Below are 17,983 nucleotides of genomic sequence, written 5' to 3' on the forward strand. Positions count from 1 at the left end.
AATGAGTAGTACTACATTAACACTTTAGTTACTCCTGTTAACTAATATGGAAACATGATTTAACCAATCATTAAGTAATAGCGAACTGATGACTGAGGTAGTTCACTGTCAGGTAATCAATAATTACTGAATTTGATCTGCCTCAAAGAAAAAGAAAACCAGTGTGCATCTGTGAGGCTGATTCCACATGTGTACTTCCGCCCTAGACAGCCCACTATGTACAGCTTCATCAAATTAATTGTACATGTTTCCTCCTTTGCCTATGTTCGATATGAACAGAACAGAATGCATGCCAAAGTTTACCGTGGATCGACAGGAGGGCGGAGCAATATCAGACTTGCTCTTTCAGTTTCAGCACGAGCCTTGAATATGATGAACACTGATTGGATTAGAAGCTTGATGGACACTCGTTCTTTTTTTCATTGGATCCATTAAGTTACTCAGAAAAACACAATGCATTTCCCATAAAATTATAAACTTCTTGTAAAATGAACCTACAGTGAATAAAAAGTTCATTTAAAAAATGTTGTGTATATTCAAGTGTGTATTCATTAATTAATAATGCGTTACCATGGGGGCCTGGGTGGCTCGCTGTGCATGACACCGCCGAGACTCACAGCATGTGGAGGCTCATGCTACTCTCTGTAATGTCATGCACAGCAAGTCACATGATAAAATGTGAGGATTGACTGTATCAGAAGTGGAGGCAACTGAGACTTGTCCTCTTTGGATACTTGTTTTTTTTTTTTATAAAAAATAATACATAAAAATTTATATTGCATTATTATCCCCTCGCTTTAAAATAATAAGTAATTCCTTCGCGTTTCTGTGGTAAAACTTGACTCATTACATATGGGTTACCAAAATTATTTAAAAAAAATCTCCAGCAATATAAAATCTTCTGAAGTTAATAATTTATAATGAACAGAAGAGATATCCCAATGAATACACATGTTGGGTACATAGCTGACTATGATCCTCTACAAGACATTGTGGCCATAAGTTAGACAGCTGTTATGTTCATTTATTAATTCCCACAAAGAACACGCATGAGGAGAATGTGCATTTCATGATCATGTTCACAATAAAAACATAATCATTCACATTTTCGACACATGTTAATGTGTTAATTAGTAATTAATTAGTAGTTATTTTAAATTAGTCTTAGTTAGTTAATAGTTCCCAATGAGGCAGATCAAATGCAGTAATTATTGATTACCTAACAGTGAACTACCTCAGTCATCAGTTCGCTATTACTTAATGATTGGTTAAATCATGTTTCCATATTAGTTAACAGAAGTAACAAAAGTGTTAATGTAGCACTACTCATTAATCCTGCATTAATTCCTGCATAATTACATATTAATTATCTGTATGTCAGCTGTACTGTACAGTGTATGCACTGTAAAAAAAATAAAACAAAATGTCAAATGTTGCGTTAGAAGAACTGCCCTGGATTGATCTGGTTGAGATAATAGAAAGTAACAGAAATTGTGATAAATTATTAAACTTAAAAAAAACTATACAGGTGAAATAAAAAATATAATTCAAGATATAGCTTGAATAAACAAAATATGCAAAATGCAGTGTTACTCTTCTTTCTTTTTTTTACTGTTTTCTGCTTTAATTTATGCTGGTTGTTGTTTTTTGCTGTAATTTTCAGTTATCTGCCATGTAGCAATAATTCAAATCTGCTTTTACTCAATGATGTGTTTAATGATTGTCACCATCATTGTGAATTGTGAGTAAAGTTTTGAAGCCCATGCATGTATTCTTGACAATTTTAAGTGTGATAATAGGAGGTCAAACACTGATCTCTAATCATTAACTGGCTGTTTTCTATCAAATGACCATTACCTCTGGCAACGGTTGCCTTAACTGCCTGGTAATTATCATCATATTAAATAATAATGTAAGTAATTGAACTTCTAATTTCAATTTGAATTGAGTTAGAATGAAGAAAGTCAAGTATAATTATAGGCATTAAGCTTATTTAACCCTTAAATGCATACCTCGGGTCTTTAGTGACCCGGGACCTCACTCCACCCCTATACCTCATCCTTATTGGCATTGTGCTCACAGATATTTTGTATTGCTCTATCACTCTTTCATAACAGTGTACCAAAAGTTTATAGGGTCATTAAAAACCCTAGGTATGTAAGGTATGGTTTTTTTTTTTTTTTTTTTTTATGATTGTTTCATATCTATATAAGTTTAATAGGATATCTATTTCTTTTATTTTTATTACAAGAGAATTTAGTACTATATTCATACAAATAAATACCAAATCACATTGATTTTCAGTCCAACAATAAATTAACAACAATAGTGATTTATCAGTATTCATATGCGTGCACACAAATATTATAAATGTTATTTCTTACTCAAGGTGACACTGTTGTTTCAGTGACTGACGTGATTTACATCTGACATTGCTATTTGATGAAGAAAACAACATGGAAGTAAACTATATGAACAGTATGATATGACTATTTTATTTGGGTGTACTACTGAAATTATGTCAATTGTGCATCTATTTAGACTCAATAAGTGCCAATAATTGACGAGTTTGAAAATCATTTTCAATTCTTATGGGAGAATGAATGACAATGAATTGTTAGCTATACAAATGTAGCTTATAATGAAGCAATTTAACACGGCGACGATGCATGCCATCCTGGAGCAGTGTATGTGGGGCAGTATGCCCAGACATGTACCTGCTTGGGGAATACCCGGATCACAATGGGAGCTTCTTCATCTGCCGTGTGGGGTAGGAGGTCTGCAAACAAGCGACCACATCCACGTTTCTAAACCCCATCATGTGCATCGCATCTGCATAGGCACAAAAGAAGCAGTCGGAAGCTGCTTAACAAAGGTCAAAGATGAAGAAATGGGGAAATTCCCAGTCCAATTAGGCCAATTAAATCGACCAGGTTTATGTCCCCAAGTTTGTTTTGAGGTCTGTAAATCGATAATAATTTTATGTTAAAGACAAAGATAGCAATGGATTAGTCATTTTTCATGATTTATAACATATTAATGACTATGATTCTTACAATATAACCGACCCAGAAGATTTACTAAAATGTATTGTCTACATTTTAGTGAATATAATTGACGAATGTGCCAAAAATGCATTATTTTTTAAATAATACTTAACTTGACGCTTTTTTTATGCTATTTATTCTGAGGAATTTAGTTTTTTACTCAGTAAGGGGTTGTTCACAGCGAATACATATTTCCGTCCATTCGCGCTGTTTTTAAATGACTTTTCTATGTAAACCTGAGCTAACTAGATGAACGTCTTTGACCGTTGCGCTTCATTTCGCGCTGGAGTGCCGCGTTTTTTAAACGCCGTGCCAAGTTCCAGAAGAACTACAACGGTTAACGCGTCTCGAGACACCTGCGTTGTGTACTACTGTATTCGTTTGGCTGCGTCTAGCAGTTTGAACGGCCCCTAATATATGCCATTAGTCACGAAACTGGCGAGAAAAGTGAAAGATGCCACTCAATACTACAGAGCAACGCTTACTACGAATAAACAACAGTGGACGTGTAAGGGGATATTGGTGCCCGTGATGAGTTGACGTCAGTGATGTGCGTGCTTGTGTATGTCTACTCTGTCTCTCGTCACGCCCCCGATGATGAGCATGTCAGGACTTGTTATGAGACAGAGTGGAGGGCGTGGCCTTAGCGAGCGTTTCGCGCGAGTGAAAGCAACTTGCTGTCATTATTGCCTTAAGGCTCACATCTTAAACCGCGAGCGTACTACTAACAGTTTTCACCAAACCATTAACAGTCGCAAGCCATGAATGGACTTAGTAAGTAAACTATAACGTGAAATAGCATTAATTTGTGGAGTAACATGCACGAGCTGACGTGTTTGTGAAGTCTGCGTCAGAAATACCTTCAGTACGACCGTAACCCTGGAATAACTTCTACTGACTTCGGAACAAAACACTTAAAGGTAAAAATAATGAATGCATTATTTAATGTATTATTCATTATTGTAGGACATACATTGTTGTAGGCATCAGATAAACATTATATTGGGCACATCTGTGCTTATTTTGTTGATAATATTGGTGTCCCATCATAAATGAGGAGCTGTTCGGTGTATGTTGTGCTTCAAGTTTAGATATGTGCCTTTAGTAAACTATAGAAGTATTTTTTTGCAATGTTTGCAGTAACCCACTGTTTGGCTGTGTGGTGCATCCATTCGTCAGTCCTCGGTGCAAGCGTTAAATATTTCAGTTGTTCTTGACATATTACGGAATCACTTATGAAAATATGATATTCAAATGATGTCATGGATTAATCTATAGCTGTCTCATCGTCTCGCTGTAATGTACCAGTTCAAATAATGTGTCAACCGGTTAGGCTATTTGTAGATATAATTAAAACTGCTGAAAAGTTCAGTCGAATCACAGCATTTACAACTGCGTTGTGTATCAAAGAACTGTCTCTTTCCACGATTATCCTCCACCTCTTCTAATCTTTACCCAATTTACAGGCTTGCATCACTCAACAAATACACAGACTGTTTATTTCTTGTAGGTGCCACTTTTCCGACGCTTCATAATTTCCAGGCTCGAGACACAAGTCCCTTTTGACAACTGAGAAAAAATCGATAAAATCAGTCATTAGCCCAATAAAGAAAACGCAATATTATTTCCAGTTAAAATAAGCTTTTTTTTTTTTTTTTTTTTTTTTTTTGGTTTGTCATAGACTCGTTATGACGTGTAAAATTGTGCTAAACGCGGGAGAAATGTAAAAGCGCGCGTTAAGCAGTGCATCACATCGCGTGCACGGATTTGTTTACAAACACGTCCTCGAGGCTCGAGCACGAGGATGCAGTTTCTGCCATCTCGTGGTCGCTCAAAATATAGGTCGCAAATTACTACGTTTGTTAGTATCAATAGCTATCAATACTAGACTTTGTATGTAATGCTTATGCCAATTATTTCATTATCACGCTTAACTCATACTTAGAATAGCTATGATAGAATTCTTTTTTTGAAAGGTTTCAGCTCTATTTTCAGAGTATGCAATGAGTTTGACAGCACTGACCAAGTTTAATTTGCATGCAATAACATGATGTAATTTTGTGTTCAGCTGTCTTATTAAACAGAAGAAGTTGCATGCAATCAGACAAATCTGATGTTTTCTATTGCATTTTTTCCTGCCATTTTAAGGCTGCATCTGGTATGGCCCGACCAGAGATGGAAAGCAGGGTAGAAGACCGCAACCCTGGAGCACCACAGAGCTGCAGAATGGAGGTGCTACGTCAGGATGCCTGGCAGAGTGGCAGCATTATACAGCCCTGCCACCGGCACCGCACCATTGCCACTCAAACCAGCACTTTGTCTGGACTGCTACCGCACATCCCCACTCCAGGTGCCTTCATCTCACCCAGCATGGGACAACAACAGGACAATCCACTCAGGAACAATATAGGTATGCCTCTACAACTTAGCGATTATGCTTGTTTATGTGCATCAGTGATTTAAAAACTACGGTGAATATAAAGGTATATTCTGGGTTCAGTACAAGTGAAGCTCAATCGACAACATAAATTTATTTCGAATCATCCTGTCTTTTCTTTAAAAAAAAAAAAAAACACACAATGGTAGTGAACGGGACCAATTTTCAGAGGGTTTAAAGGCAGAAATGTGAAGCTTATAATTTTATAAAAGCAATTACATTCATTCTTCTGTTAAAACGTGTATTATTTTAGCTATTAAGTTGTTTATATAATCATTTTTACAATCATTTTAGGGTTTAAGGGGTTGTTCATGGCAACAAAGTTGTTAAATTGGCTATAACTTTAAACAGAAAAGGTTAGTAAGATATTTTATCTCACAATAATCATGTTAACACACATATTGTTTATGTCTTGTGTCTCTATACTTTTAAAACAGTGAGTTTTTTAATGTTTACAGATTGGCCCCATTCACTTCCATTGCAAGTGACTAACCCAGATTCGTTTTTAGAAAAGGAGGGGCAAGACAACATTTATTTTTGTCTTAATTAATATTGTCACAAATGCTGTTGATTGAGCTTAACTTGTACTGAACCCAGATTTTTTCTTTAATTATTAGTGATAGGCCTTATATATCAGCTAGGCCAATTCATTTGTTTATTTTCAGATTATCAACATCAACTCATACCATGTTTGATTGACAGATTAACAAAAAAGTTTGTTTTCCCATATGTTAGTTCACAGATATACCTACAGCCTGTTCTGTGGATAATAAACAATTTTTTTTTGTATTTTTAGTGAATGTTGATAAAATATAGCATATATATATTTAGTGTTCATGTCATTTCAGCAATTCTTTGCACATCTCATTTGCTTTCATTAAATTGTTATATAGATGTATCAGTTTTAAATTGGCCATCTGTCATCATGCTCACTAAAGTGGTATTGGCATCAGCCATCTGACCACTCGTAATTATCATAAAATATTTAAATGAGATTCATAGAACAATCACTGACTTTGACTCTAGGGTTAAAATGCACCAGGAAATGCACTCCTCTGCCCCTCCCTTGCACAGAGTCTTGCAGAGGCATGTTTAGACATGTTCTCTGCTGTTGGCTTCCTGTCAAGTGCTGCTCAGTCCACAATGCCAGTTTGTCTCAGAGAATCGAGTATCGTCTCAAAGTTGTGGCCTCCCTTGCAGCTTTTCCCTACACTCTCTATTCCTATTTGTTTTTAACCTTGCTTTAGCTATCAGTTAACCTTATCTGTCACTTCTGCTGACACTCCTTCTTTAAGGCTCTCTTCACTTGCTGATAGCCTGCTCCTTGTCCCTCCCTGTCCTGCAGCTGTCCACCCTATCCCAGCCCACCCCTCATTCCTGTCCACCAATGGCTGGATTTCAGCTCAAGCTACACCAGCTTGCAGTTACCCTGGCAACAAGCCAGATCACAGCACTCCCCAGCTCTCCTGCTCTCTCAAGTCACCTGCAATGAGGATCAGCAGATTCGTATGGCTGTGTCACTAATCCCTGCATAGAAGCATTTTCTCTCTGCATAGTTGCTTGTATTCATGTCGTGTGGGACGCAAGTGTGGAAAGGATTTATTGTATTTATTTCGTAGTTTATTTGACAGGGACAATGGACAGTCAGTGACTGACCCAGAAATTGCTACAGAGCTAAATTTCATCTGTAGTACCTGGGCAGGATAAGTAAAGGATGCCTAAACCTTGAGTAACACGTTGTAGTTGACCTAAAATACACAACAGTCAAAATTGTATGAAGTACAACTGTTTATTACATAACAGTAATTGTGAAGTCTGTTATTCATCACTTTAGTAAATGTGAAGTGTGCAATTTTTTTGAGGTTATTAATATAGTCTATACGACTAGAAGTAAGACTTATACGTGTATACACTCACTGAGCAATTTATTAGGAACACTATAGTCCTAATAAAGTGCTTAATATGATCAAGGTTCGACATGTTATGCATTCTGAGATGCTATTCTGCTCACTACAATTGTACAGAGTGGTTATCTGAGTTACTGTAGCCTTTCTGTCAGCTTGAACCATTCTGGCCATTCTCTGTTGACCGCTCTCATCAACAAGGCGTTTCTGTCCGCAGAACTGCTGCTGGCTGGATCTTTTTGTTTTTGGCACCAATCAGAGTAAATTCTAGTTACTGTTGTGTGTGAAAATCCCAGGAGATCATCAGTTACAGAAATACTCAGACCTGCCCATCTGGCACCAACAATCATGCCACGGTCCAAATTTCCACATTCTGATGGTTGATGTGAACATTAACTGAAGCTCCTGACCCATATCTGCATGATTTTATGCATTGCACTGCTGCCACACTTTTGACTGATTAGATAGTCGTATGAATAAGTGTGTACAGGACTTCATATTAAAGTGTTCAGTGTGTATATTAAAGTTGATTTCCCCAAAAGTGTAAATGTTGAAACATTGCTCTGCATGCACAAGAATATGCTGAGAGCCTTTACAAAAAATCTAGTGTTATGGCAAACTAGCCGCAAACTTGACACAAATTTTGCTGCAAATTTGCCACTCATTATTTTCACATGCAAATGAGCTAAAATGGTTTGTCAGAAGTTTCCAACTCTTCACTGGTAGTGTTGAACCTGCTGCAAACCTTTGGCAACAGTGGACAATTTGCCACAAGTTTGCCAGAAAACTCATTTGCATGTGAAAATAATCAGTGGCGAATTTGCAGCAAATTTGAAGCAAAAGAAACTACCAAAAATCTGCTAATCCCAAAAATGCTGATGTTATTGCATGTTATCTGTTATTGCATGCGAACTTGGTGAACTTTGAGAGGTTTATGAGAGGTTTATGTCCATAATAGGACAGGGCATTTTAACTGACAATAAAGATTTACTTTCAGGGGAGGGCACAAAAAGCCTTTAGCTTTTCTCTGTTCATTAGTGGAGCTGTTGAGTTGGGTCACTTGGTTGCTAGCTGTCACTGAAGGTTAGCAAGAACATTTTTAGAGAGGAACGCTATGGCCTGTTACAACAACAGTACACTTGAACTCTTCCTTTATGAGGAGATATATTATCTCTTTCCTGATTTCAAGAGTAAAGTTGAGGTTTGCAAGGAAAAGAGTTATATTGAGGTCCTAAAATTCCAAGCCAGATATCACAGAATATAAATGGAATGGTATAATGTTATACAGTTACAGCACTAACTTAGAACCTAATACACAAACCCCATTGTGGGTAAAAATTATTTAACAAACTTGAACAAATAAAGGCATTAGCTCACTGTTGTGCATGAAATCCCATTGCTATTGTAATCTCTGCTGAATCCATATTTGGTTAGATTACTCACCCTTTTGCATGTCTGCATGTTATATGTTTGTTGAACATCAGTTTGATAATACAATAGATTGCAAGTGAGCCTAAACTGAACCCGTGCCGGATTGTATGCCTCGGTTTTATTATGAGCATACTTTAAACATTGCGTTAGTAGCTAGATCAACCACTCATAACTAGTCCTTTAAATATGAGCAGTAAACAGATAACAAGTTGTGTCACATTCAGCCAAGTGAATAACAAAAAAGAGATTTAAAAAAATAAGAGAGAGGAAGAGTGCAATTTATAGGGTTTGTAAAAGGGAATTTTGTATAGTTGTCAACCAATAGGGGATTTTCATGGGGCAATACTGATAACTAGAGAATGGTGTGGTGGATGGCAGATATCATGCCTATTATATACACCAATCAGCCACAATATTAAACCCACCTGTCTAATATTGTGTAGGTCTCCCTTGTGCCTCCAAATCAGCACCAACCCGCATTATATTCTTCTCACCACATTTGTACAGAGCGGTTATCTGTGTTACCGTAGACTCACTTTGAATCAGTCTGGCCATTCTCTGTTGCCCTCTCTCATCAACAAGGCATTTCTGTCCACAGAACTGCCGTTCACTGTATGTTTCTTGTTTTTGGCACCATTCAAAGTAAATTCTAGAGACTGTTTTGTGTGAAAATACTCAATACTCCAGTTACAGAAATACTCAAACCAGCCCATCTGACACCAACAATCATCCATGCTATTATCTAATCAGCCAATCATGTGGCAGCAGTGCAGTGCATAAAATCATGTATATACGGGTCAGGAGATTCAGTCAATGTTCACATCAACCATCAAAATGGGGAAAAATGTTATCTGTGATTTTTACTTTGGCATGATTGTTGGTATCAGACGGGTTGGTTTGAGTATTTCTGTAACTGCTGATCTTCTGGGATTTTCACACACAACAATCTCTAGAATTTACTCAGATTTGTGCCAAAAACAAAAAACATCCAGTGAGCGGCAGTTCTGCAGATGGAAATACCTTGTTGATGAGAGAGGGCAACAGAGAATGGCCAGACTGGTTTGAACTGACAAAGTCTACAGTTACTTAGATAACCACTCTACCATTGTGGTGAGAATAATATAATCTCAGAACGCTATTCTGAGATGTGGGTTGGTGCTGTTTTGGTGACATGAGGGGGACCTACACAATATTAAGCAAGTGGTTTTAATGTTGTGGCTGATTGGTGTATGTGATGTAGGCTAATACAATTACAGAAATTGAGATGTAAAAATATATGCTCAAATGAAATGTTTTGAATTTACAAAATTATTTTTTTACTAGAGATGCACCAATGTATCGGCCACAGGTATTATAAGATAAAATCAATTATCTGCAGATAAAAACAGTTGATTTTTAAAAACTGCTGGTTATCAGGGCTGAATATTTTCTGTCAAAAGGGCTGGAAAAATGCATCAGACAATTAGCCTACAACTTGTGCTATGTGTCAAAGAAAATGTCTCTTGTATGGAATTACTTTTAGTTGAGTGACAGAGACAGCATATTTGCAATTTGCACTGCTAGAAATTCATGAGGTAGAACGAACGTTGAAACTTTAACGTAACTAATTTGATTAATCACCTTAAAGCTTGACACAGCAAGGAATATGATGAGTTTCTTAAAGCTAAAGTGGAGACTGCTTCAACTAAAAACGGTAACAGATGTTATTCTAAATAATCACATATATTGGTATCTGTGTATCCCTAATATTTACACAATATTTACTTAAAGTTCACTAAAAATAAAAGTTTATTATTCATTGACTAGGCTGTTGGTAGATTTGGCTTCTGTTACTTAAGCGGCTGATGTTGATAATCTGAAAATTGCCGAATTGCCCATTAATGAGTCTAATTAATTTTGTACCATAATAGTTATTGTATATCTTTTATTAATCTATAATTTAGTCTTTATTCCACCCTTTACATTCAACATTTCTCCTACCCCAGGTACAGAACAGGAAATCTCCAGCCCCAGAGAAAGACAGTTACCCCTGCCTGGTCAACAACTGGACAACCATAGCTCCTCAGATGACTCGATGTCCAGCAGATCTGCTGGTGGTGATAATCCCAGACTGGAGGACCAGGTGGTAGAGAGGGTGGCTATACAACTGAGGACCATTGGAGATGAGATGAATGCTGTTTTACTTCAGAGGGTAAGGATCATTGTAGTTGAAGTGTAAATATGCTGCTGCTTTTGCCATTAAGTGTCATTAGGTATGATAAACTAAATTGGCACGTACAGTACAGTGTCTCTGTTCATTAATATCAAGGAGTGTGCCAGGCCTTGCACAACTGTAGCCTCCTGTGGGTCTTCTGGTAAATGGATCAATATGAAATTCACAAGCCCATAGTGAGTGTTGTGACTGGAGTTGAGTTTCCAATTGTGGCTGAACTTAATAACCTTCCCACCCTCTTTTCGCTCTGTATCCCTGTATCGCGTGAGGAGTTAGACAGTGAGGCAGGCCGAGTAAACAGTGGCTAATCTCACCTCCCCTCCCCCTGACCAAACCCAAACCCACCCCCACCCCTCTTCTTCTCAAACAAACACACTTGACGTCACTGCTATGCCTCAGTGTGCATGTTCTCCTGCTACACTACAATCACACACACACACACTCTGGAACGCACACTTTTTTACCTAATTTTATTCTTACGTGCGCATGCTACTTTCCTCAATCCCGGTTGCTGTCATGCATTTGCATGAAGAGTGATTGCCTTTACACATTCAACCTAAAAAAAAATTAAAAAAAATATTAAAAAAAAATTATTTACATTTCTTGTTGCACTTAAATCTGTTTGGTGTACTATTCTGATGATAGTGAAACTTTGTAATATGGCACTTTTTGTACCACTGTCTCCCTAAGATGATTCGCTGATGTTCTTCCTCTTTTGTAAGTCGCTTTGGATAAAAGCGTCTGCCAAATGAATAAATGTAATGTAATGTAAATGTAGTTTAATTTTTTTTTGGTATACAGACAGACGCACACAAAACACAAGTGCATGCCTACAAATCACCTGTACTGACACACGCAATGTAATAAAAACCCAGTATTTCTAGTCGAAGCAGCTGCCGGCACTGTCACGTGTTAAGATTAATTAGAATGACATGGCAGGGACTTCCCTAAACAGTAAAGCAACAAAAGCCCAGTGTGATTGTGCTGTATGCATGCTCTTGTCTTGTGTATGAGAGCAGAAGGAGGATTCTCTTTCACCATGGACATGTGAGACTGGTGGACCACAGATCTTTTCCCTCCTCCCTCTCTAGTTCTCAGTTTCTGGTCCTCTCTGGTCCCTTCTGTAGTTTGAGCCTTCAGTAGTCAGTAACTTTCCCTTGATCACTCTTGTATTCCATGTTTCTTGCTCTCCTGTGGCATCTTCATCTCTTTCCCCTCTCAAGGTTCCCATACTCGTGGAAAAGGTGGAAATAATAGGACATTTTCAAATTGTGATTTTCAACCCAAAAAAGGCATGGAAATAAATTACATTCTGAAAAAGTCATGGAAATATTTGTAGTGAATGTAATTTTTTTTCTCATTATGCTCAGCTAGAAAAATAATATTTACATTTACATTTATGCATTTGGCAGACGCTTTTATCCAAAGGGACTTACAGTGCACTTAATACAGGGACAATCCCCCCGGAGCATATATATATATATTTTAAATAAATATTATGTAACAAAGTTTAATAAGAAAAATAATAATACTCACAATAAGTAAAAAAAATATTAATAACAACATTTTAAAATTAAGTTAAAAATAATATTCATTAAAAAAAAAAATATTATTGGCTACAAATTGCCCATAAGGCAATAAAATAGTTTTTTTCATTACTTTTTTTTAAGCTTGGAAAAGTAAAATAATAAAAGGTCATGGAAAATTACCAAAAAATAATTATAGTTACACTATAGTTTTATTTAATAAAATGTTTTATAAATATTATATAAAATGTAATATTCAATAGAAATGTACAAAATGATATTTACAATAAAGATAAATAATACAATTATTGAAATAAATGTAAACATGATATTGACTATAAATAAAAAATTATAAAATTATTAGTTTATAAAACTTATATTTCATTGGCTTGAAATTTCTCATAGTCAGTACAATTTCTGTAAAACAAAAACAAATGTGTTCCTTATCAAGCAGAAAGCCTGGAAAATGTATAAAAAATCATAAAAGGTCATGGAAAATTACTATAATTACGAGTTGCTAAGCTAGCATTTAATAAAAAAATATGTTTCTAAAAATATTTAATAGAAATGTGCCAAATGATAATTGCAATAAATAAAAACAAATAAATACTACAATTGCTGAAATAAATGTAAAATTTATATTCACAACAAATAAGGAAGAAAATTGGTACTTAAATTCACCAAAGCAGCATTCAACTGATCACAAAGTATAGTCAGGACATTTCTGATGTAAAAACAGCACCATCACTATTTGAAAAGTCATTTTTTATAAAATATAGACAGGCCCATTTCCAGCAGCCATCACTCCAACACCTTATCCTTGAGTAATCATGCTAAATTGCTAATTTGGTACAAGAAAATCACTTGCCATTATATCAAACAAAGCTGAAAGCTATTTAGTTCATTAAATTAAGCTTAACTTTGTCTTTGAGTTTGTTTTTGAGTTGCCACAGTATGCAATAGACTGGCGTGTTTTAAGGTCAATATTAGGTCAGAAATGGCAAAAAAGAAACAGCTTTCTCTAGAAACTCATCAGTCAATTATTGTTTTGGGGAATGAAGGCAATACAATGCTTGAAATTGCCAAAAAAACTGAAGATGTCATACAAAGTTGTACACTACAGTCTTCACAGACAAAGGACAACTGACTCTAACAAGGACAGAAAGAGATGTGGAAGGCCAGATGTACAACTAATCAAGAGGATAAATACATCAGTCTCTAGTTTCAGAAATAGAAACCTCACATGTCCTCAGCTGACAGCTTCATTGAATTATACCCGCTCAACACCAGTTTCATGTACAACAGTATAGAAAAGACTCAGGAGGCCTTATGGGAAGAATTGCAAAGAAAAAGCCACTTTTGAAACAGAAAAACAAAAAGACAAGGTCAGAGTGGATCATTGGAAAAGAGTGTTATGGATCTTAACCCCATTGAGCTTTTGTGGGATCAGCTAGACTGAAAGGTGTGTGAGAAGTGCCGGACAAGAAAGTCACATCTATGGCAAGTTCTACAGGAAGCATTGGGTGCACTTTGGTGAAAAAGAGCCAAATCTGTACATCATTCCAAACATTTGACCACCTGTGTGTGTGTGTGTGTTCTACTTAAGCTGAGCTCTAAAATATTTTACAAATTAAGTTTTTTCAAATATTTGTATTAATCCTTATCCAGTAACCCCAAAAGAAAAGTCATAAATATGTATTTGTATAAGTTGTTGGAACACAGCAATCTCTTCATATTTCCTGTCTAGCACCTTTCTCATAGCTCATTCTTTCACTCTCTCTTATTTCAATCTCTCTCACTTCATCCCCTCATGAGGAGGTATTTTTAGAGAATGACTCATAGCAGCTGTTGACGAGTAATACACTGCCTCTCCTGACTCTTAGCAGACATTGTCTGGGACAGTCTCACCCCACCCTGCGTGTGCACACAAGCATTACAAACACACGCATATAGACAGCTCTGCTAACATAAACCTTGTCAAATACTCACACTTGCACTCATCGCAGCTTGGATTTCTGCGCAAGCATTCCAATTGGTTACAGAAGTTTAAGCACCTTGCATCTGCTTTAGGACAAAAGAGGTGGAAAAAAACGAATTACACAAAGAGTAGTTTTGAAATTCATTTTCAACCTGGTGAAAGAACAGACTTCAAATTGACTTTACTGGGCTGTTTTCCTCTATGAAGGTGATTAGAGAGAAAGGTGAAATCTAAATAGGCCAGCTGTGCTGTTTTTTGTGAGTCACTTTAAATGTTCCCTTTATTGCATAAATCACAAAAGTGAACTCATTTTACTCTCTTTGTTTCAGAACGCTGCCCCCCACTGGCATAACTGGAGGGGTGTGTACCACGGGCTCATTGCATTGGTTGCAGACACCATCAATGGTTTCTACCAGCATGGGTTCAGATAAACAAACGGGTTGAAGTCACAGGAAGAGTGCAGGCGCTCTTAATACACTTTTTCTGCTCTGGGACTTTTCTGCAGGATTGGATATCAATTGTTTCTTTCTTTATCTGTGACTTTTTTTGTTTGTTTGTTTTTGTATATTTTGTATATTGGTTTTCTATCTTTATCCAGTGGATTTTGATGTAGCATAGTGACTGAAGTGTCCCGGTATAGATTTCAGTAGGTGGAGTGAGTGCATGTGTCTATCTCTGAAAAATGTGAAGCACAACCAGTAGGGTTCTCAGCTTGACACGGCTATTGTTGCCAGTGCATTAGTGTATTCCTTTGCATCTTTGACCACAGCGCTGGGAGGTTGCATTAAGATGGGTTGCACTCAAGTAAAGAGATTGATTAGATCTGCATAGCATCTCGGGCCCAGAAGTGCTTTATCTGTCATGGGTTCTCCTCTCAGCTGCCTTACAGGAGCAATAATTGCGCAGTACTATCAGTCAACAGTGGTGCAGGGCACATACCCGCACACCATTAATGGGAAATGGGTGATAATTGTTAAGACTAACAAGAGAATGGAATGTTTTTCAGAGTAAAGTGCATCACTGTTGGATTGTGCCTTGCTTGCATCCTTTTCGAGCCACTTGTGTATTAAAGCCATCAGTGACAATCAATAGATGGTGTGCAGGTAAAATATCAGTGCACTGTTGCCCCCTACCTGAATCTACACATTGGGACACAAATTTGCCACTGAAAGGATAGTTCACCCTCAAATAAATATTCTGTCATAATTTACTCACTCTCATGTTGTTCCAAACCCATTTAAGTTTCCTTCTTCCGTGGAACACAAAAGCAGAACATTTTACAATAAGGTTCCATTTTTTTATATTAGTTAACATGAACTAACAATGAACAATACTTCTACAGCGTTTATTAATATTGGTTAGTTAGTTATAGTAATGCATTTTTAAAATCAAAAGTTGTATATGTTAACATTAGTTAATGCACTATGAACTTACACTGAACAATTGTATTTTTATTAAATAACATAAACAAAGATTAATAAATGCTGTAAAAAAAATATATATATATATTGTTCATGATGCCTAATGCATCAACTAATGTTAACAAATGTAACCTTATTGTAAAGTGTTACCGGATGTTTATGTTATGAATGTTAGCTTCAATCACCATTCACTTTCAATGCATCTCTTTTCCATACATTGAAAGTGAATAGTGGCCAAAGCTAACATTATGCTTTACATCTAATTTCAAGGAAGAAAGAAAGTCATATGGGTTTGGAACAAAACGAGAGTGAGAAAATGAGAGAAGATTTGTTTTTGGCTGATCTATTACTTTAATTCATAGACTGCTCACCTCCAATGGAGGTACTTGTGGGAAAGCCAGACCACTAGTTTGAATGAAATGGCTGGTTAGCAGTGTTAATATTTGTGTGGATTATACCTGTACATATATATATTTGTTTTTTAGAAAACAACAAAAGATAGAAGGAACTGGGAGTTCTCTTTCTTATGTGGTGTGTATATTTTGATTAAATGTAATGACCTAAAAGTACTTAACATTAAGTTTGTTTCTGTTTCAAACGAGGAAGAACAGTTTGTTGTGTTCTTAAATTGTTTTGGACCGACACTGGGTCACAATTAATGTTCTAAAAATCCAGTGGATTTCTTCCTATTTGCAAATTTATTGACATTTGAATATCTGAAGTGGTATAAAGTAATGAAAAATCCCCATTAACGTGCTTGCGTATAGAAATCGCAGAAAAGCACAGGCTAATTTATTTAGTTTGTCCATTTGTATGTTTGGCTATTTAGATGAAATATTCCTAAATCTTTTGAAATTATCAAGTGGATTAAATGAGCATGGAGAAAAAAATTAGTGTGGTGTTCAATGGATCAAAAATCTCTGTAACTTATTTGTGAACATTCCCCTAAACAAGTCTCTTCTGCTGTAATTTGTCTACAAATAGGATGAGAGTAATAAAAAATAAAACTGAGCCAAACTTCCAACATACTTGAACAGACATGTTCTATGTGAATCAATGTGAGGGCCTTCTGTTGTTTTCAGATACTGTTTTTCCAGATGCCTTTAACTGGATTGCCTTTACACTTTCATAACACTGTAATGGCTTTCAAGTACTTCCCACAAAAAAAAAAAAAAAAAAAAAAACTGTAGGCAATCAGGGGGAAAACTCTTCTAACCACTCGGTTTTGTTTTTCATATGGGTGCACAATTTTCATGGCATTATGTGGACCGGAGTTATACTTCCTGTGTCTCATGACTTCCTGTGTCAAACATGTGTGTGGTCTGCTTCCTGTGACCACTCTGTGACTGATACCTTTGTTCTCCGATAAAGCCCCTCACTGAGGGAAAGGCCTTACGTGTACTTACAAATCCACACTACTCAAGCTCAAGTCAGACCCATTTTCTAGCTTTGTACTTTTGCCATATGGATTTTCTATGTAAAACTTCTATATTAATTTTTTTTTATTGTTTTTTCCTTACCATTTTCAATAAATATAAGAATGACATGTTTGTGGTTGATGTTTGTTTTTTGTACAGTCGTCAGTCAAATTTTACACGTTAAATATGCAAATGTTAAAAGGTCTTATCAGTAAAGCCTTTGTAGCCCCATCACAGATACATTAGATTAATAGAAAGGGCCTTTTATTTTACATATTTCATCTTATATAAACACATTACACAATGTTGGGACTGTGCACTCATTCTGAAAACACCTTGAAGCTTAACAGAACAAGATGTGATAGACTGTGATCTTAGCGTGCCCTGAACAGTTCCCTTGCAGGCACATTTAGTGTTTTTAACGGTCGTTGATCATTTGAGAGATGTTCTTAATCCCATCACATGTTTATGCATTTTATAGCTGGGAGCAACACATCTGTTTAGGAGTAAGAACATCTCCTTCAAGATAAGACAAAGGTTGCTTAATTAAAAAGAGGATCTTAACGCTCTGTCCATAATGAATCCTGCTCTATCCTAAGCTAAGAGCAG

General features: G+C 36.4%; 1 protein-coding gene across 1 annotated transcript; it reads left to right on the forward strand.

Annotated features, from left to right (window-relative positions):
- The first annotated feature begins 3,673 nt into the window (after nt 1–3,673).
- bbc3 (BCL2 binding component 3) lies at nt 3,674–17,495 on the forward strand. The gene is made up of 4 exons (XM_052107639.1): nt 3,674–3,967; nt 5,196–5,457; nt 10,805–11,010; nt 14,865–17,495. Exons 2-4 carry the CDS (start codon nt 5,208–5,210, stop codon nt 14,964–14,966), a joined length of 558 nt encoding a protein of 185 aa, XP_051963599.1. The 5' UTR covers nt 3,674–3,967; nt 5,196–5,207; the 3' UTR covers nt 14,967–17,495.
- Nucleotides 17,496–17,983: the final 488 nt, after the last annotated feature.

The sequence above is a fragment of the Xyrauchen texanus genome, chromosome 36 (genome assembly GCF_025860055.1).
Source record: "Xyrauchen texanus isolate HMW12.3.18 chromosome 36, RBS_HiC_50CHRs, whole genome shotgun sequence".
Classification (NCBI taxonomy): Eukaryota; Metazoa; Chordata; class Actinopteri; order Cypriniformes; family Catostomidae; genus Xyrauchen; species Xyrauchen texanus.